The 21,278-nt window shown below is 35.2% G+C and overlaps 6 protein-coding genes across 6 annotated transcripts; 4 read left to right on the forward strand and 2 right to left on the reverse strand.

Annotated features, from left to right (window-relative positions):
- Positions 1-795: 795 nt before the first annotated feature.
- On the forward strand, positions 796-2,427 carry PFU1 (Pfu1p; the record flags this gene model as incomplete). Its single annotated transcript, XM_071052870.1, has 1 exon — positions 796-2,427. The coding sequence occupies one exon, from the start codon at positions 796-798 to the stop codon at positions 2,425-2,427; it is 1,632 nt and encodes a 543-aa protein (XP_070911120.1).
- A 742-nt stretch (positions 2,428-3,169) lies between these two features.
- HNT2 (bis(5'-adenosyl)-triphosphatase) lies at positions 3,170-3,703 on the forward strand (the record flags this gene model as incomplete). Its single annotated transcript, XM_071052871.1, has 1 exon — positions 3,170-3,703. The coding sequence occupies one exon, from the start codon at positions 3,170-3,172 to the stop codon at positions 3,701-3,703; it is 534 nt and encodes a 177-aa protein (XP_070911121.1).
- Positions 3,704-4,387: 684 nt separating this feature from the next.
- Positions 4,388-5,890, forward strand: FZF1 (Fzf1p; the record flags this gene model as incomplete). The annotated part of the gene is made up of 1 exon (XM_071052872.1): positions 4,388-5,890. One exon carries the CDS (start codon positions 4,388-4,390, stop codon positions 5,888-5,890), a length of 1,503 nt encoding a protein of 500 aa, XP_070911122.1.
- Positions 5,891-7,693: 1,803 nt separating this feature from the next.
- Positions 7,694-9,154, forward strand: RNJ42_02708 (Hexokinase-1; the record flags this gene model as incomplete). Its single annotated transcript, XM_071052873.1, has 1 exon — positions 7,694-9,154. The coding sequence occupies one exon, from the start codon at positions 7,694-7,696 to the stop codon at positions 9,152-9,154; it is 1,461 nt and encodes a 486-aa protein (XP_070911123.1).
- Positions 9,155-9,599: 445 nt separating this feature from the next.
- HFM1 (DNA helicase) lies at positions 9,600-12,068 on the reverse strand (the record flags this gene model as incomplete). The annotated part of the gene is made up of 1 exon (XM_071052874.1): positions 9,600-12,068. One exon carries the CDS (start codon positions 12,066-12,068, stop codon positions 9,600-9,602), a length of 2,469 nt encoding a protein of 822 aa, XP_070911124.1.
- Positions 12,069-19,731: 7,663 nt separating this feature from the next.
- NCW2 (Ncw2p) lies at positions 19,732-20,604 on the reverse strand (the record flags this gene model as incomplete). The annotated part of the gene is made up of 1 exon (XM_071052875.1): positions 19,732-20,604. One exon carries the CDS (start codon positions 20,602-20,604, stop codon positions 19,732-19,734), a length of 873 nt encoding a protein of 290 aa, XP_070911125.1.
- Between the last annotated feature and the right edge of the window lie 674 nt (positions 20,605-21,278).

The raw sequence follows: 21,278 nt of genomic DNA on the forward strand, positions 1-21,278 counted from the left end.
AAACCCACAACGCCATAATAAATTGAAATATCCGGGTAAACACACGTGATACTTATGTTACACTGGGTATACCGCCACAAGCTACTAATATATATAATCGCTATATAACAACGTAACTGTGATTTTTAGATACACGGTATGATCATATATGAGGTATAATCGTGCTTCTGTACATCTCTAACATATTGTATTGACATTGTTGTATTTGTTATTGTTGTATTTGTTATTGTTGTATTTGGTATTGTTGTATTTGACATTGTTGTATTTGACATTGTTGTATTAGTGCTGTTGTATTGGGATGCTGAGTTTCTATGAACATGTATTCGTGGATGGTTATCTCGGCTAAGAGATATAATAACCAGGTAGCTGGGTACTACATCTCCCAGTCCAAGTTTCTCTCCGCTGTAGTATTTGTGTACGTAGATTTCTGTGCAGTCCTTACTTTTTTGTCTAGTTATTTTGTTTTGACAGGCCCACTATTTTTTGAACTTGTATGTATTACTTTCTTTTGGTACGAGTGATTTACAGAGAAAGTCAGAATACTCCGTGGGAAAAAAATTTTATTGCTTTTTTTTTTTGTCTTTCTTTAAAAGTCCCTTCCTCGGGATGGCGATGGGGTTTTGATAGAGCAAGAGAGGGATGAGATATATAACTAGCATATTTTGGTTTTGTTTTGTTTCATCTCTTGTTGCTCATTTCATAAGAGAAGGTAAATATATTCAGGAATTTTGTGCACAAATAGTCTTATCATTTTTTGGGAGGAGGCAGATTTGGGTTATTTAGATTATTTCATCTATGGCAAACAAATCGAGACCTAAGAAGGCTACAGTGCCTTATCGGAAGTATGTTGGGGGGCAAGGATCTATGCAGGTTCTGCTCTCCAGATATAAACAGGCAACAAATTATGTGGATGAAGAGTTTGAAGAGGAAGGTGATGTTGGTGGAGAATTGGAGGAAAAGAAGAAGAAGAAAGGGTATGCCAGGTATAAAGGCCGAGCATCTCATGATCTCGAGATTATTGGGGCGAAGAAGAAGAGAACTGACTCTGTAGGGAATGATATCATTAGTGAGGATGAAGAAGGAAATGACGATGACCTGGTGGAAGATGAGGACGGGTATGTGACTGATAAGAAGACCGGTCAGCGGCGGAAAAAGAATAGAGGTGGGAAGAGACTGGGACATAGCAAGAAAAATAGTATTGGGGCCAGTATAGATGGAAAAGTGGTTGAAGAAGAGGAGGAGGAAGAAGAGGAAGAATATATACCTATGAGACTGCCTACTGAGGTCCAGAAGATAATTATAGGATATTACTTCGACGTCGTTGTTGAGAATCAAAGGCAGCAAGAAGGTAAAGGTAACAAAGAGTATGAAAACATAATAAATGCTTTGCTGGTTTCAAAGTATTGGTATCATCACTCTTTACCTCATATATATAGAGCTCCGAAGTTATCCAGTAGAAATTTTAATGGTTTTGTGGAGACAGTGACCAATGCAGTTATTTCTACCACAAGTGGAGCAGGCTCTAAGAAATTAGACCGTTACAGGCTTGGTGATTTGGTTCAGGTCCTGGATCTTTCAACTATCCTTCAAAGCGGTAAGAACTCTAATGTTTCAAAACTATTGAGAAGGTGTTCCAATAACTTGCATTCTTTTACTGCACCTCAAACAAGTTTTGGATATGCACCTTTGATATCATTGAAGAACTGTCATAAACTCAGATACCTTGATCTTGGGCTTGTCTCCGAGACTGTAAAGCTCAGGGATCTTTTTAAAGCTATCAGTAATTTTAATGAACTAACACATTTGGCATTCCCACGTAGTTCAATAGATTGCGAAGGTTTTCAAGAATTTTGCTGGCCAAATAACCTTCAATATTTGAAACTAAGTGGAGGTATAACGAATGAATTTGTGGCCATGACGAACTGGCCAGAAACTATCACTACACTTGAGTTCTCCTTTTGTCCACAAGTGGACGAACAATCCATCTATACAGTGCTATCAAAAATCGGTAATAATTTGAAGCATCTGTCGTTTTATTATCCTATGCCCTCTTTGAGGGATAATTCACTGGATTTTATCTTTCGGTATTGCAGAAATTTGCTATCTATTAGGCTCCAAGTTGATTACTGTACAAAATGGCTATTCTCCGAGTACATTTTAACGCCACTAAACCCCGAGACTCCTATAGAGGATAAACGGTTAGAGAGACCGCTGAAAACAATATATTTGGATTGTAGCGGATCTTTAGGTTTGGCCTCTAAGATCCATCCAGATGACTTTACAATTGCTCTTATGGAAGGTAGACTTCCAAATTTGAAAAATATCTCCGTTTCTTGTAAATTAGGATGGGATATGAATGGAGAAGACGTTGCAGATTTACTAACAGCTTTCGAAGAACAAGAAGGTAATTTATTTGTCTCTTACTAAATTAAAAAGACAAAAAAACATAATGATAATCCAAAAAAAAATAAAATAAAAAAGAAACATATAATTAGATTGAAATTTTACGAACACATATACCTAAGTACACTTTTATGACCAGAAAAAAAATTACAGACATACCGTATGAGCATTATTTGCACTTTCTTTCTATTAGAATTTTGAATTAACGAAAACCCAAAATCTAAAAAAACAAAAACATTTATTATATAAATGTCTGATTGTAACGATGAATTTTTTATGAACTTAATTTGCCCACATTATTTTCTGCATATCTTGTTGGAATGTTTAAAAACAAATGTGTATATATAATTGTTACTAGCAAACTTATATATTGCTTTTATAATACTACTTTGACAAAATATAATGATACAGTAATGTATTAATACAATATCGCGCTGATACAATATAGCGTTAATACAATATCGCGGTGATACAATAGTGTGTTGATACAATATAGCGTTAATACAATAGTGTGTTGATACAATATAGCGTTAATACAGTAATGTATCGTTGCGATATTGATACAATAATGTTTTGATGCGATATAAAGAGGTATCACAATTTGACTGAGATCCGGGTAACATATCTTATTGTTGAAAAACAAATTAAGGGTGGGCGGATCGAGGAGCAGACAGATCTCAAATACATATTTAAGTGTACTTTAGGGTAGTAAGATTAAACTCGTGAAGACGAGAAAGGGAGAAGATCAAGAAAAAATTTTGGCGGGATGAGCGCACCTATATATTTCAGCAAGTTTTTAGTATCCGACCAGGTCTTCTATAGGACCAAGTACTGTTATGCGTTAGTGAATTTGAAACCAATAACGAAGGGGCACGTCCTCGTTGTGCCACTACGGACCTCGGCGGTCAACCTCTCGGAGCTCACGCCGCATGAGAACGCGGTATACTTCCGCACCGTCCAGCTCATCCACAAGTTCATCATGTGGGTCTATGGCGCCCAGTCCGTCAACATCGCCATCCAGGACGGCCCTGAAGCAGGCCAGTCCGTCCCGCACTTGCACACCCACATCATCCCGCGGTACAGGGAGAACAACATCGGCGACGCTATGTACGAACGCCTGGATGACTTTGACGTACGAAGAGACTACTATACGCACCACCAAGGCACGATGAAACCGGATGCCGATGACGACAGAAAGCCACGCACGATGAGCGATATGAAGCAGGAGGCCCTGATGCTCCAGAGCAAGCTCGCAGAATACCTCCAAACCCACGAGGACGCCCTCCAGTGGACTAAATAGTAACTTTTTTTTCCCCCCTTCGTTACAATGTAATGTCACACGGTATTACGTAATTTATCTAATCAATAGAATAAGCAAGAGAGAGACGAAAAAAATACCCGTGCAGTGCCTTCTCCGCATTGTATTAAATTGTTTCTCGTGCAGAGAAAACCATTCGTGCAGAGAAAAACAGCGTGCAGAGAAAAAAACATCGTCCCGTAGAGAGTTCCGTAGAACTGTGAATGGGGGGGGCAGAACAAAAAAAAAAGCAATTATCACCAGTGACGTTAGTCGTACAACATTACAAAAGTAAAAGAAAGATGAAGTAAGGAACATGAAATCTGCTCTCCTCCGCTACTGCTACGGGTGTTTCTGTGCAAATGTAAGAAAAACTGGGCTCAGAAAACAGAAAAAAAAAATTTTTTTGGAGGGTCGAAGAAAAAGCAGCGAAGGGGGACGAAAGGGAATAAAAAATTTGTATTAAGCCGTAGTTTGGTATTTAAAGTGTAAATCCTTCCTTATTTAAGGAACTACGGTTGAAGAGGGACAGGGAGATGGAGATAGAGATAGATAAAGAGAGAGAGAGAGAGAGAGCTATATTAAAGAAAGGATATAGGAATAAACGATATTAAAAGATTTGATTATAAAAACTGGAGAAAGAAAGAAAATTAAACAGAAATATATAAAAAAACCAATAAAAGAAAAATGAGTTACGGGAAGGATTTATTCGCGGAGTTGAATAAGACGCCACTCAAGTATATTATTGAGCCTACGATGGATTTGGCAGCTAGTGCGAGGAAATTTGATATATCTTCGGCGGATAGTTCTCCGCTTGTGGAGATGAGTCGTAATGCTACTGGTGCTCTGTATTTGACAGGTACAGGGGAAACCATAGAGGAGAGTAATAAGCTAATAGCGATGGGGAAAGATGAAGGTGGAGATGTTGTGGAGAACGGTGATGAGACGAAAGGGAAGGGCAGAGGCAAGAGTTCCAGGAAATATGTGTGTCAGATAGATGGTTGTAAGCGGGAGTTTAGTGTGCCTAGTCTGCTGGCGCAGCATAGAAACTCGCATACGGATGAGAGGCCCTACGTTTGTGATGAGCCTAACTGTGGCAAACGGTTTTTGAGACCTTGTCACTTGCGTGTACATAAATGGACACATGCTCAGGTGAAGCCGCTCAAGTGCATATACTGTGAGAGACGGTTCATCACTAACCAACAGTTGAAGAGACATATTAATACCCACGAAAAGCGGTTTGCCGCAAGCAAGAAAAAGGAGGCTGCCTCCGCTAAAAAGATTCTGGACGGGAAGGTCGGGACCACAGGCACTAAGAAGGCCGTGAAGGCTCTGCCTCAACCAAAGCTGAGTGATGAACAACAAGTTACCTCTGATATTAGCAATATCGCTCTAAATGATAACGATGAACAAAAACTACCGGAGTTGAATGAACAACAAAAGCCGATAGTCGCTACTGATTTGAATATTCCTATTAACCAACAAAATGTCCCAGATGTCAAAGAAGACTTAACAACTGCCCAACCGGTGTGTAATGGTATCCCATCTAACAGCACGGAAGCTCTCAACTTAGAAATCCAGAACCTTGACGATAAAAGCGATATTAACCTCGGGATTCTGTGTCCATACTTCGACTGTAGAAAGATTCTGGGCCCAAACGAAGATATCATGAACCATCTTTTGGAAAAGCACTTGGTGTCCAGGTTGCAGGACGATAGTGATAACAAGGATAACGAAGTTCTATCTTCTCCTATCAGTATGACTCAGAACCCATTAAGTATTAGTGATTCTTTAACATCACCATCTTCCGATGAGAAGAGTGATGTTTCTTACCGCCATCACCACGAGAATAGTAATGCTTTTAACGATATCCATGACAGAAGTATTCTACATGAAGATGAGCCAACGCCCGATATGAAGTGTTTCAGTGAAAACGTTCCAAACAATATATCTTTCTACAGAGAACACGATCGTATGTATGGTCCTAACGACGCGGAGGAGACCTCTAGTTGGTCCGACCTAAGGTGTAGAGAACCTCAGTGTCACCACCAACCTTCACACGACAACGTGTTTTCGTTAATCGAGCACTACGACCAAGACCATGCTTTCATCCCAGAGAGTTTGGTCAAATTTGGTTATCTACATCTGTACTCACCAGGATTTAATGATGGTGTATTGTCAAGTTGTTAGAATATGGAAGGGGGTATCGTATATAGAGAATGGAAAGCAGAGAACAGTGCCAAAAAAAAAATTCAAAAAAAAAAATGAAATAGAAATAAAAATCAGGAAGACTTTTAAGAAACTAACAAAATAATCTTTGCTAATTAAGATATGATAGAAATACTACTTACTATACCCCCGGTTCTACGTTTTATTTTATTTTTTTTTCCTTTTTTAAACTTTTTTTTTGGTATTCTATTATACTTTACTGTATTTTTTTTATTTTATTTCTTTTTCCCTTTATTATCTTAAGTCAATTATAGTTTCTCTGGTTAAATTTTTTTTTTTTACTTTCTTTTTTTTTAAATATCGTAATTTATTTGTCTAAGTGTATTAATATGATTATTTAACTTTTATTCTTTGAAATATTAATAAAATATTATTAATTTCATAAGTGGAACATGTATTAGAAAAAGGGGAAAGGGGGCAAGACTGACTACGACAGAGAAACGTAAGTCATTTCTATTCATTATAGGATCATTGGTAAATCATATGTGAAAGAGAATTGATCTGCATAATGCAACATCTCACATATGAAGACAGGACCCTTCACTCTAAATACACTATATTCAAATCCAAAAAAAATAAAAAAAAAAAAGGAGCACAGGCAAAATGGACAAATACACGTATTTAATGATAAATTCAAATTTGTCCGTATTTTATCTTCGGGACAAAATGGAAAATGACATCCAGGTACGGGAGGAAACCAATCAACCGGGTAATTGTTAAGGGCTTTGGTATGTTTTGTTTTCGTGTTCGTTTGAAGAGCATAGAAAAAAAGCAGGTAGGAAAGCAAGCGGAATCCTCTCTTCTACCATAATGCTTGTGTCAAAATATATCGTTAGCAAATTCCGGATATTGAAGGTAGCTTAACAGAGATACGCAGAGAGGGATGGGAGAGAAGGAGGAGAAGATGAGATGAACGCTATGGCATTTTCAATGCTTATTTATTTTTTGAAGATTTTTCACCGATGCTCCGAAGAAAGAGAAAGAGAAGGAGATGCCCATCTTAGAATTAAAGGTATGTTAATAAGATGAATTTTTTGATAGCAAATATTGGAAATTGTCAAAAGAAGAAAAAATCTCTGTAGACAAAAAGAAGAAGACGAACTTCCTCTTGCAATTGCAAAAGAGACGCATAGAAAGGTATAGAACTTTGGTTTTTAGTTGGAACAGGAAGGCAGTGAATGTCAATGAGGGAAAAAAAGAAGAAAAAAAAAGCAAAACTTAATAACAACAATACAACAATTATAATTTGAAGAGATATTTTTGTATTCAAAGAGTACCTCGTCCTTTTTTTTTTAGAATTAACTGTGGGGATCACATCAAAGGGAAAGAAAATAAGGTACTATAATATCCAGTGGTATGAAAATACTGAATACTTGTAAAAGAGGTAAATATTTCGGTATGAATAAGTGGACCTTACTCGTTCTAATGCTTTATTTTTTAGTTTTTTTTTTGGACAAATTCAATAAGCATTCACCTGCTCCTTTTTTTTATTGTTTTTTTCTGTTGCACCTATTCATTGTTTGGATTTATTAATTTTTTTTTAGTATTTATTTCAATTGAAAAATCTAAAAAATTTTCTATATTTCTCTTTTTTTTCCCTTAACCTTTTTCTATAAAGCAATTTGATTTTTTTTTTGCATCAATTGATACACTTATTTAATTTTTAATTCTTCTATTAGTATTTTTAAAATATTATTTTCTGTTGATAGATCATTAACGCTGTTAACACCAAGTTAAAATAACAAAAAATCAAATCAAATCAAAATGGTTCACTTAGGTCCAAAGAAACCACCTGCTAGAAAGGGTTCTATGGTTGACATGCCACAAGAATATCTTGAACAAATCAAGAAGTTCGAAGATATGTTCACTGTCGATGCTACTACTTTGCAAGACGTCACCAAGCACTTCATTACCGAATTGAAGAAAGGTTTGTCCAAGGAAGGTGGTAACATTCCTATGATTCCAGGTTGGGTTATGGAATTCCCAACTGGTAAAGAAAGTGGTGATTTCTTGGCCATTGACTTGGGTGGTACCAACCTAAGAGTTGTCTTGGTAAAGCTAGGTGGTGACCGTACCTTCGACACCACTCAATCCAAGTACAAGTTGCCAGGTCCAATGAGAACTACCAAAGATGCCGGTGAACTTTGGGGTTTCATTGCTGATTCTTTGGAGGCCTTTGTTCATGAACAATTCCCAGAAGGTCTAAAGAAGAACATTCCATTGGGTTTCACTTTCTCCTTCCCAGCTTCCCAGGACAGAATTGACCAAGGTATCCTACAGAGATGGACTAAGGGTTTCGATATCCCAAATGTTGAAGGCCACGATGTTATTCCAATGTTGAAAGAACAAATTGAAAAGAGAAACTTGCCAATTGACATTGTTGCTTTAATCAATGATACCACTGGTACTTTGGTTGCCTCTATGTACGCTGATGCTGACGCCAAAATGGGTGTTATTTTCGGTACTGGTGTCAACGGTGCCTACTACGAATGTGTTGACGATATTCCAAAGTTGGAAGGTAAGCTATCTGAGGATTTCCCAGCTGGTTCTCCAATGGCCATCAACTGTGAATACGGTTCCTTCGACAATGAACATGTTATCTTGCCAAGAAACAAATACGATATCGCCATTGATGAAGAATCTCCAAGACCAGGTCAACAAACTTTTGAAAAGATGTCTTCTGGTTACTACTTGGGTGAATTATTGCGTTTGGCTTTGTTGGACTGTTACGACCAAGGTTTGATCTTCAAGGGTCAAGACGTCTCCAAGTTGAAAGAAGCTTACATTATGGACACTTCTTACCCATCTAAGATCGAAGATGATCCATTTGAGAACTTGGAAGATACTGATGAATTGATTCAATCAAACTTGGGTATTCAAACCACCTGCCAAGAACGTAAATTGATCAGACGTTTGTGTGAATTGATTGGTACTAGATCTGCTAGGCTATCTGTTTGCGGTATCGCTGCCATTTGCCAAAAGAGAGGTTACGAAAGCGGTCACATTGCTGCCGACGGTTCTGTCTTCAACTTGTACCCAGGTTTCCAAGAAAGAGCTGCTGAAGGTTTGAGAGATATCTACGGCTGGAAGCAAGACAAGAAAGAGAACTACCCAATTGTCATCGTCCCAGCTGAAGATGGTTCAGGTGCCGGTGCTGCTATTATCGCTGCTTTGGCTCAAAAGAGAATCGCTGAAGGAAAGGCTCTTGGTATTATCGGTGCTTAATTAAAATAAGGAATTGATGACTTCACTCTCGATTACAATTTTCTTCTCTGTAATTATGTTAACCTTATTTTTTTTTTGCTACTTTAATAATGCCGTTGTTTGGTACTTACAAGTATTTCCAGTGCTTTAGAGTCGATAATTAACAATTTCCAAATAAATTTGGACTGCCTTTATTATTATTCTCTTTGTTAGTATTATTATGCCCAACTTTATGATTACTTGTTATGGTGTTAATGATGAATTAGAGTGTTATCATAACCGAATTTTTTTGTCCTGAAATAAAGGATGCGGATAATCTCCGTTTTATACTCCTTGAATATAGTTTTGATACATTTAAGATATAGCTTTTGATAAATAGTTCTAATATGATCTCCATGAACTTACCCCCAGAATATTACAAAATAGCTGTCAACAACTTCATAGTTAATTGAAGACTGATTTATCACTAATCGATTTCAATGTCTGAACCCAAGAAACCTAATTCTGCTTTTATATCTCTTGATAACTCATTAAGTTCCAGAAAATTGTTTGGGTCATCAGAATCATCTGTACATAAACTAATAGAGGACCTGCTGAACTTGTCTGCTGATTTAAATAGACGATGAACATAATGATCAGAATTTAAGACCTGAGCTTGATCGTTGGCATGATATTTTTTGGTTAGATAATCAGTTTTTCTTCTACTGTTCACGGGTGAGCTCGGTTTATCGCATTTGGAACTCTTCATATTTTTTTCATAGGAATATATATTGAACAAAAGTGTGCTGTCATTCATAATCTTTTTTTGATCACTATTATGTATGCTGCCTTTATTGGCTAATTTATTTTTCGGTCTGGACTCGGGTACAATCATATCATTTCTTCTTTCATGGATTAGGTCGAGCAGATCTTCATCGGATGAACTATTTAAAGTTATTGGAATCTCTTTATCAGATACTTTATGCTTATTCTTAATATGAGCAATTTCATCAGATAGCATATCGGTTATTTTTTGCTCATTCAAGATATTACTGACATAGATACCTGCTATTTCCTCAATTTTAAGATGAAACTCAACAAAATCCATGTTGTTTTGTAATTGAAATTCAATGTTGAATGTTTTGGGTGTTCTAAGATTACTTAAGGATACTTTTCTAAAATCAACTAATTTACCATCTTTTTTCAAGCCTAAAAAATCCATTGTAAGTGCTTTATCAAGCCACTGTCCATTTGGAATATTAACACTAATTGTTACAGAAGCTTTGACAAACATTTCAGTTTTTTGTTTAGTATAATTTTCAACTAGTATCTTGAAGGCAGGTTCTGGCAGAGAATTTATTTCGTTCCATATATGATGTGCACTCCCAATTGTTCCACCAAGATAGTATTCTATCTTTTCTCTGGTAAGTCTTCTGATACTGTCTATAGAGGTTATTCCCATGGCATTCAATTTGGTTACATCGGCCAAATTTATGGATTTCATTTGCAATAAAATTAATGGTGAATTTTCCCAACATTTCCCAGCTAGACTTGTTAACAAAAATAATGCATTCCTAAGAGATAATCCATCATTATTTGTAATTGCAAGATCAATAACACATTTCAGGATTCTAATAAAGCTTCGTATCAGGGCAATTTTCTCTTGACTCAATTTTGTTGTTAAATGAATTTTACTATTCGGTTTATAATCAAAGGAGCCCAATTCATGTTGTAAAAGAAGCACGGTTTTCTGCCATGGCTCATCAATTATTTGAAACTTTCCATTAGAAGAAGTAAGACTATAGCGAGTTTGTGGAAGCCTATTAATATTTTCTAATATTTTTCTCTCATTATATTTCACCTTAAATTTCTGGAATTCTTCTGTCTTCGCTATTTTCATGAGAATGGCATTTATACTACTACATTGTTCAAGTTTCATAATATCTCTCATTGTTGGGAAAGTTATACAATGACGAGACATTATCTCTCCATACTTTGAGCAGGAAATTCTATTCTCATTTATCGATATGAGGTCATAGTCTTTCAATTGGGAAGTAATCAATTTGACTAAGTCGACTATATTAGTAGTTTGTAAAGGATCAAATTTGGAATATTCGGGGTTATTTAATCGATACTGGTGCTGCTGGTTTTTCAGTTTTTGGTATAAAAAAGTTGAGCTTAACCATTTACTAGCGTCTTCAATCGAGCATATACTTCCTAACGAAATTTGGTTCAATATAGTTTCCAATATTTGAGTATGTAAGGAACTATCCAATTCCTCCTCTCCATTTACCATTTTGCCATATAATCTTGTCCTATTATGCGTTGTCATGATGATTGCACAGCTATCATTATTTTTAACCGTATAATTTATCCTTCGAATCATCTGTAAAATATCTGGTTTTGGGTATTCTGTCAATTCACCATTTAGCCATAGTTTTGTGCCTTTGATAATAACCAGATTGGCCCTTAAGCTCATATTTGATGACAGAGCGGATGTAGAGCATATTATCTTTATGGCTCCTGTTAAAAATTGCTGCTCCACCAGGTTGCGATCGTTATGAGATAGACCGGCATGATAATAGGCAATGGAGTTTCTAACGAAATCTTGAAGATTTGGATCATCAAAATCATTTTCAAGTTTTCTATTTGGGACACTATTTGTTTGTAAAAGATACTTGGCAGTTTGTATTGTAGAACTTCTTGTAGAACAAAAAATTAATGCAGCAAAGCATTTTCCGTGTGCTTCAAGTACTTTTGGTAGTTTAGAATTATAAAGTGAGTCCAACTGATAATCACTGGGGGTTCCAAAATCATAGCTTAGTACTTCTCTTTTCAATTCAACCACGCCATCCCAACCTTGCAAATACAAGCTTGTTGTTTTATTATGTGTTTCACAATCAGTATCTATCCATTTAATTATATCAGTGATATTTGTAACTATTTCAGTGCCCATTATAATTCTTATATTGGGATATTGTCGTTTAATATGTGTAATGTTAGACTCCAGTATACCACCTCTGCTATCATATAATACACATATTTCATCCACAATCAATAGGTGTGTATTATGCAATGCGTTACGGTTGTGCCTTTTTATAAAAAGATCCCATTTTTCAGGTGTACTAATGACTATGTTAGAGCTTTTGATAATGTTTAACACATGAATTGACAAGTCATTACCTAGAAAAACCACTTTCCAGTCCTTAAAAGCTTTGTTCCAAAATTTAATTTTTTCGAGGCAGCTTAATTTTGTAGGTGATATATAAATTATTTTGGGGTTGCTCAACTCGTCATTATCAAGGACCCTCAGAATCGCCAATTCGTAGAGAACATCGTTCCCATAGCCCACCGGGGCCTTAATAACACAATTATTTCCTTTCTGATACAGTAGTTCAAAAGTTGCAGATTGAATCTTATCAAAGTGATCAAATGGGAAATAAGACCTCCATTTCAAAGGCACTTTTTGCGATACTGATTGAGGAGTTTGTTTTTTTACTTTCACCCTTTTCCTCTTAGGGCCAACATATTCCTCACTATAACCCTTATTTGATATTTGAGTATCAGTGGTATCCACAGACAGATTACTCTGTCCAAATAAAGAATCTATATCTTCATTATCAGAGTCATCGAGTATCTTGTTGTGAGTTAAAGGTATTTTAAATGAGTCTCCAAATAACCCTTCAAAAAAAATTTTGTATTAACAAAGAAATTAGTATATTATATAATTACACTAATTTTATAACCTAATGTTAGTATCTCCTTCTTCTTATCCCGCTTGTTGTTAAATAAAAATTTAACCGCTGGAGTTATAAAAAACCAGCTAAATATCCCAAAAAAAAAGAAACAAAAGAGTGTTTTTCCTTCTTATTTATAGAATTTATAGTTACTGGTATCAAATATTTAGTAATCATGTATACATACTCATAAGCCCTTGATATCTTTGTTCCTTTTAGTGATATATCCTTTGGGATGATTCAATAGTCTAACGTTTATCGCCTTTTTAGCGCTTTTTTTAGAATTTGGACTCGCGCTTTGAAATTTGAACCAACTGAAAAAATAAAGGGCCCAGCAGCCAGGAAGTCCTGTTGTGATGTGAGTTCTTGAAGTGGTTATTTAATTACTGGATGGAACTAGCTTTGGTGCTAACTGGTAGGCTAACAGAAGTAGAATTATAAGCTTGAAAGAAGAAGGAAAAAAAGCATGAGCGAGTCTGAGGGTAGTCGTGAAAGTTCTGTGCAAGTTGAAGACACTGGAGTTGCGATAATTAACGAGCCTGATTCTCAAGTCAATTCTTTGGCAGTTGAGTTGGACAACGGTGATGGGGCTGATACGGAGCGTAGAAAGCTGTTTGTACGCGACCCCTCTGAAGAAGAAGATATAAGGAAAATAGCTGAAACTCTGACGCAGAGGAAAAAGGCACCATATATTGAAGTGCATTATGAGCAGGAGACCTTCCCACTATTTGATAGGGACAGTCCCCTAGATGACGATAGTGATATTGACAATTACAAGCCTAGTATATGTGAAGATACCCTGATGCTGCAACGTACTTTTGCAGATTTCATGGTATACCTACGAAACTTCCTGGAGACCCGTTATGGGAAACTACAGTTTACTAGTCAGGAGATACTGCTGGATATTCAAACGCTGGATCTGGTAGTATGTGAAGATAACGTATACAACACACAGATCGCACTAGGAGATATTGTGACTATATTCGAGATACTACAAGGTCGTTCTTTGGAAAATAACGAGCAATCAATTCCTACCCACTTGCGAATGTTTATCACCAAAAGGCCAAGATTTGTTTCACGCTATAATTCTCTGGTAGAGTTAACTGAGAGCTCCGCAACACTCCAAAATATTAGGCCGTTCACTAATGACGTGTGCCATCCGTTGGTGGTTGATGATGACGTTGAAAGTATAGCAATGCAGGATGCGAAAGACAATGGAAATGATTCAGATGAGTTACTTGAGATTCTAAGCGAGTAAGAAGACATAGGGCAACATGGACTACTGGACTCTCTTTTTTCTTTGCCCTCTTTGTAATCGAATTTTTTACTATATAGAACTAAACAATTATGTAAGTACTCGATTTATCATACCCTCGGTATCTGTTTTGTAATATTATTGAGCGTGTATTATCACAGGTCTCAGCTTCTAAACTATATATATATTAATCTTGGTAATAAATAACTATCTTTTTTTCTCTCAATTATCTATAATTTGAAATATTTGGTTTTCTTTCTTGGAGGGATGATAAATAAGGATACTAAACATAAAAAACTGAAAACTATTTTAAAAATATATACTTGAACGAGTTTAAATGAAGTATTAAAACGGTGTTTTCCTATGATCGTGTTTGATATCTGGAAACCTATAGATCCGCCAATTATTCATCTGCAAGATAGGGAAATCTTGAAATTGAGCAAATGCACTAAGTACTGCCTACATAAAATTGTCCAATTATGCAAAACAAGGTTAGAATACAATCCAAAGGAACTATCCAATAGTTTGGTAGAATATAAAATAGATCTTATCACTTCTTTTAGGAATACTAAGTATGCAGTAACTCCTCGACAATGGGGTCTAACTTTCGTTAACCCGAGTTTGCCCTCATCAAATGAAGACTTACCGACTGAGAAGTACCTCGGTAATCTGCACTACAAATTATATGCTTACGAATTCCCTATAATTACTACTATTGGAGACAGAAAAACAGTTCAGAATTACATAATTGAAAGCGTTTACCCTCGGCGGCTACTCAATAGTCCTTCTATTTTAATGAATCAAATGCCTAGTAAGATAGAAAATGAACTAAGAGATCTTACAAATGAAAAATTAACACCTCTAGTTCTATTCATTGAAATACAAAGAAATAAGAAATACATGCTAACTCTTAAAAAGAATTCAATTTTGAATTTTGACATTCCGCACATCACACCAAAGAATCTTATAGAAAGAAACTTACGGCCTGATCCTAAAGTTTGGGAAATACCTACTCTAGAAAATGCAGAGTTAAATTTACTAAAGATATCAAAGAAATTATTTCAAGAGAACTTTAACGATATAGAATTTTTCAAAATAAAATGTCATAAAAAAGCTCATGAAATATCTAAAAATAAAATAACACTTCATTCTTGGAAACCAGATAGAGCAGACGTTAAGTCTTTGTCATGGGATCCATTCAAAGATTTTAAAATGAGCTATAAAGAAAAGTGTCCCACTTACGAAAATATTAAACTGAAATCTTTTTCTATTAACTCTCCTCAGAAGTTTCATTTCCCTACAATCAAGAGTAGGTATATTGACTTGATAGTAGATAGTTCTGGATATATTGGAATTACACAACAGCAAGATCTTAGAAGAAATAAAAACATGTTTTCAAATAATATAGCAATCTCAGCTGAAAATACTCAAAACAACAGTTTAGATGAGGGAGAAAAATCCAAATGTAATAATATAGAAAACAATTCAAAACAACATTCAAAAAACGATACTTCGATACTGCCACAGAAACGCACATTTTTAAATAATGACTTACTGTCTATTATCCAGTTAAAAAAGAAACAGAATATCGTTATAGAAGATTCTTCTGACTATCTACAGAATACTGAATTTATCAAACTGCTTAAAGAGCAAAGCGATCCCATCACCTCTGCTCATACACTAGATGATAACAAAGTCATTACTTCTGGGGGTGAAAACTTACTTACTATAACTAACTTCTCCAAATCTACAAATGAATCTAGACAAATAATAATTGCAAATGATGAGAAATTATTAGAAAACAAAGATGTCATAAATAAAATTAAGAGTTCTTCTTCAGTTGTTATTGAAGAGTTATGTCTTCATTCACCCTGTGATTTTCAGTTGTCGGCTAATGCATGTGCAATTAAACTCGATATAAACAAAATCTTTCAGTCTAATGGGTGTGGAGGATTCTTTTACGAAAAAAGTCTATTTCAGTTATTGTGTCAAAATCAGATGATTTTTCTTTTAATAGAATACGATCGAAACAATCTACACTATGACAAAGACATATTCTGGAAGGTTCGTATTTCATTCTCACACCCATTATTGAGGGTAGTATTTATTGAAGGTAAGAGCGCTTCAATAAGTAAGTGGGTAGTTAACATCTCAAAGAATAATAAGGAAGATATTGAAGTTAGTCCCACTTTTACATTCTTAGGTATTAATCCGTTCCAAGAATTACTTCTAAAACTGAAACTTGATAACATATCGCTGTCAGAATTATTGTTTAGTTTAATTAACAAGGACGAATCTGTCAGAAAAGTTATTTCTCCAGAGTTATTTAATATACTACGAAGATTGATTCAAGAAAAATGGGTAGTGGAATAATCTACAAATTCAAATGAGTAAATGCATATAATATCATATATATTGGGGCTCATATATCAATTTTGGTAGATTTCATTCCGCTTATTGAAAACATTTCTTTTTTGATAAAGGAATTGACTCGTCGTTAAACTCTCCAAAGTCTCACCCCGCCTTATGAATTTGAATTAAAAATTAGAGATAAGAAAGAGCATAAAGCTAAGATATTTATAAAAGTATAGTATTCTTTTTACTATGTCGTCAATGTTAAAAAAAAAGAAAACTCATTAATATCTATTACAATCGACCTTCTAGAATCAACTGAGCCAATAAATCCGTAGGGGTGAAAGTGGGGTTAACATTTTCTGGTACCTTTTCATGATTTTTTCTTTTGATGTTCTAGTCCCGAATCTATTACTATGCATGGCTTTCATTCTTCCTTCCTACCCAAATGCAGTACTTTTTCTCGCATGTAGTTCTTTCTTTTTGAAGAGAAGTCTCTACCAAGTGAAATAAAAGATTACTGCAAAGTTTTTGTGCGATATTCGAATATTAAATGAAAGAAAAAGAAATAAAATAGAAATAGAAATATCCAGTGGATCTACAGAGCTGTACAGATTTGGTACCAAATGTTTCGTTTTTCATATAATTAATTTTTTTAAATATTTTCTACATTTATTACTGTTTTCTTCTTGCCCTCAATTTTGACGTCTCCAGGTTTTTTAAATATTTAAAGTTAATGAAATTGACGTTATCAAAAAAATAAAATAATTAATGACTTCATATAGTACATTAGAGCGGTCTAATTAGTATTTTAGTTGATTGATAGTAATTCTTCTTTTTTTTTTAATAAGGAGTATATTGTTTCTCAATCTTTTTATTTAAGGAGTTGACTTAGATTACTAATACAGAAACAGAAAGACAAGCTAAAATTTTATTTGTAGAGGATATTAGCATATACTATTATGGCCTACTCATTTGAAATCACTATACTTGGAGGTAGTGGTGGCCCTACTGAACATGATTGCCAGTCTTTTATGATACGGCCCTATGGCTCATCCAGCTTTGACTCAATATGTTTTGATGGAGGGACTGGATTAGGCGCAATTTTAGAGATGGTAGCAAAAAGCGATAAACCAGAAGAATCCTTAGTTGATTGTTATCACTTTAATGGAAACTTGGAGAGAAAACTTTTTAATGAAAAAGGAATAGCTCATTCTAATGGTCTCCCGAATTCTATTAAGGCAAAACTAATTAATGAGCTCTCACACCTGAATCCATGGGAGAGGGCCTCATTAATCTATAACGGCATTAAAGGATATTTTGTGACACATCCGCACTTGGATCATATATCTGGGTTAATTATCAATTCTCCTTTCATCTTCGAAAATAAAGCTAATAATAAGAAAGTAATATACGGGTTAGAATTTACAACCAACGCTTTGAAAACGCATATATTTAATGATGTTATTTGGCCTTCCTTAGAAAAACTGAAATGCTCTAAAATAGGGTTAGAAACACTTGATGAATGTATACCGCACAGTATGGGGAGTTTTAATTGGGAAATCATTCCCTTCAAGGTGAATCACGGTTGTGGTGTTCATGAAGTTAAAAACGTGTTCAGTACAGCTTATCTATTAAAAGATAAAACTACTAAAGAAAGTTTGGTTGTATGTGGAGACTTGGAAAATGATGCTGAGATGGGGTGCGTAGATGAATATTTTGATAAATTATGGACATATCTCACAAATAACGTCTCTGCAAGCCAACTGAAGGGATTCATATTAGAGTGTTCCTCACGTATCATGCCTGAAGGAACAGACCTCTTTGGTCATCTTTCACCACCTCATTTGGTCAATATTTTAAAAGTCTTACACCAAAGGTATAAAATTATTGGCCAGGAAATTGAAAAATTAGACGTTGTTATTGTACATGTGAAACTAACGTCCACAACTCAAGACCCTCGTCTCATTATTCTTAAAGAGTTAAGAGATTGTGCCGATAGAGAAGGCCTATCTTCGGTTAATTTTGGTTGCGCTGTCCAAGGCACAACATATTACCTATAAGAAAATCAAAATTAGGAAAATCTGATTGGCCTTATATGTGAGTTAATAAATTGACATAATGTCATTACTAATGATTAAATGACAATAACGAAATATATCACATTCTCTCATTTTTTTCCTTATAGAATAACGCTCAGCCCAATTTGTTGGCTACATTTTCACGATCTACTAAAGTATGTACTACGTTATCAGCAATTGCTGAATTGTTTCATTAATAATTATATATTCCATTAAATAAAAGGCTTGACGACCATAATCGTCACTAACGTGTATTCGGGTAACGACATTTAACTCTTTACTCTTATTTTTCTCAATTACTTAATATATGGGCCAGTTCGAGTGTCAACCTTGGAATGCTTGTTAGTTTTAACTAACAACTGCAATGAATTGATGCATTTCTTACAAATAAATGTGTCAGAATTTTTTTAGATAATTAGTACTACTAAATTGCCTTGTTTCAACATACCATGAGAGATGATAGACCTATAACGAACACTGAGAATGAGAATATAAAATCACAAATAGGATCGAAAACCGGACAATATCAACAAGTCCTCTCATTTGTACAGCTTGCTATGAATATTATTTTTGTTTCAATTTTTCTCTATATGGGCTATTCTGTAATCAAGGTGATACAGAAGGATGTCGATATGAAGTTGGAAATAGAGATTCTGAGACATATGAGAAAAGTCGAACAATGTAAACATAATTACGAAATTAATGAATGTCGTCCCGATATGCGTGTACGAGCTCTTGATGAACTTTGTGAAGAATGGTTACATTGCATAAACCTTGAAGGAATGCAAGGAGTCGATTCAAAATTTAGTCTAAGAAGAGGTGTTCTTTGGGCAGAGACGTTTGCCGAAGTTATAAATGCATTTGTTAGTTCTATACATATCAGAACTTGGTTTATACTCTTATCCACGACTATTATTTGTGTGTATATGGCTAATATGGTGTTCAGATGGTTATAAAATGTAAATATTATAATCCTGCCTTCAAAAATAATCCTGCCGAATGAACCAGGTCGATGAGAGATGTAAACTATTGAAATGTTATTAATTATACTAATGCTTAGCTGAAGAAAAAAAAGAGAACTTATTGATTATTGTACAGAATATATATGTTAATGCAGAAAGGGGTTGCTATTTCTATAGAGGTTACGTCATAAAAAATAAAACAATAATGATTATAATGATCATAGAACTGTAATCAGAACAAGGCCATGGCCAATGCAATTAGTGAACCAGCACCGATGACATTATTTTGTACCACCCAACCTTCTGCAGCATTTACGCTGGAAGATGTAGCATTCGATGAAATAGAGGCAGCCTTACGGATATTACTAGTAAAAGTCTTAGTGTATGTTTCCAGACTAGATCCAGAACTAGAAACAAAAACAGATTTAATAGTAGTTTCCTTAGTATCCTTAATGTTAGCACTATTGGTGATAGCTGAAGAATCCGCAGCTGATTGCTTACTGTAGGTGGTGGATGGCAACCACCAAACCTTTGAGGTTATGGCGTTACCCTCGGAATCTGTGGTAGTTACAGTGGTTATTGGCTCATCGGCCCTTCTAGAATGTGTAGAAACACTAGCCGATTCAGTAGTGCTCACTGAAGGTACGGAACTGAAATCAGACTTTTGCAAAATAGAGACTGAGCTTGCCAATGTTTTAGCGCTGGCAGTTGCTGACGAAACTGCTGAAGCCACATCAGTTTGGTCAGATTTTGTTGCAGCAGTGGCAGTCTCAGGAATCCACCACAATAATTGGGTGGTTGGATTACCGTTGGCGTCAGTGGTGGTGATTGTAGTGCTTGGTTCAATAGCATAGTCAGCAGCTGCCACTGAAGAACTTATGACATTAGAATTCTGTACTAAATTAGAGTTAGCTACCTTGCTTGAAGTGGTCTTTTCAGTAGGAGGGATAACATTTGGAGAAGCACTGCTGGCAACTGCGGAGTTAGTTGTTGATTTTAACGCTTTAGACTGAGCACTAGATTCGTTAGCCATATCATCCAAACCACCACTACTGGCAGCAACTAATGTAGCAGAGCATAGTAAAGTAACTTGAGAAATCTTCATTGTAATTGAGTTATAGAGCTTTTTTTTTAGGTTGACGGTTTCAATTGGAAGTTATTATTCTAAATTGAATTGTTGTTATTTTTCCTGTTACAAGATATCTTAACAACAGAACCTACATATTGATTGATAAAATCAACCATTTATATATGTTTTTTTTATTGATCTATAAAAGATTCATTGCGTATTAATCAGGTTTAAAATCTGCATAACAAGCCATTTGAAATATTATGTATTTTTTTAATGCAAGAACTGGAATAGTTTTATTCATCGATAAGCATATGGTAGTAAAAAATTTGTTAAGCCTCTATTTAAAATTATATTTCTAGTAGCCATTTGTGATCAAGTGATGCTAACTAAATACACGCCATTTGAATTTCCTACGGCTACTAAAAATAGCGGGAAGTTGAAGGTTCCTTGTTACCTCGAATAACAAAATTTTAAAACTATAATACTAATTAATTTACTGATATTCTTTTATTCACAATGGCTTGGCTTAGCGTTTATCTTATTTTTCGGTTCTAAAAGAAGCTGGCCTCAGAATCGCGCGTACAAAAATTCGCTTTTTGGCCTTTTGAACCAGCCATCATAAATTATATAGCAAACGCCCATCGCAATGCGAAGATCAACTTTTATTTATCTAGCTGTACTATTAACTATTCATTATATTTTTATTG

Source organism: Nakaseomyces bracarensis (genome assembly GCF_045282275.1).
Source record: "Nakaseomyces bracarensis strain CBM3 chromosome Unknown Scaff10_0, whole genome shotgun sequence".
Classification (NCBI taxonomy): domain Eukaryota; kingdom Fungi; phylum Ascomycota; class Saccharomycetes; order Saccharomycetales; family Saccharomycetaceae; genus Nakaseomyces; species Nakaseomyces bracarensis.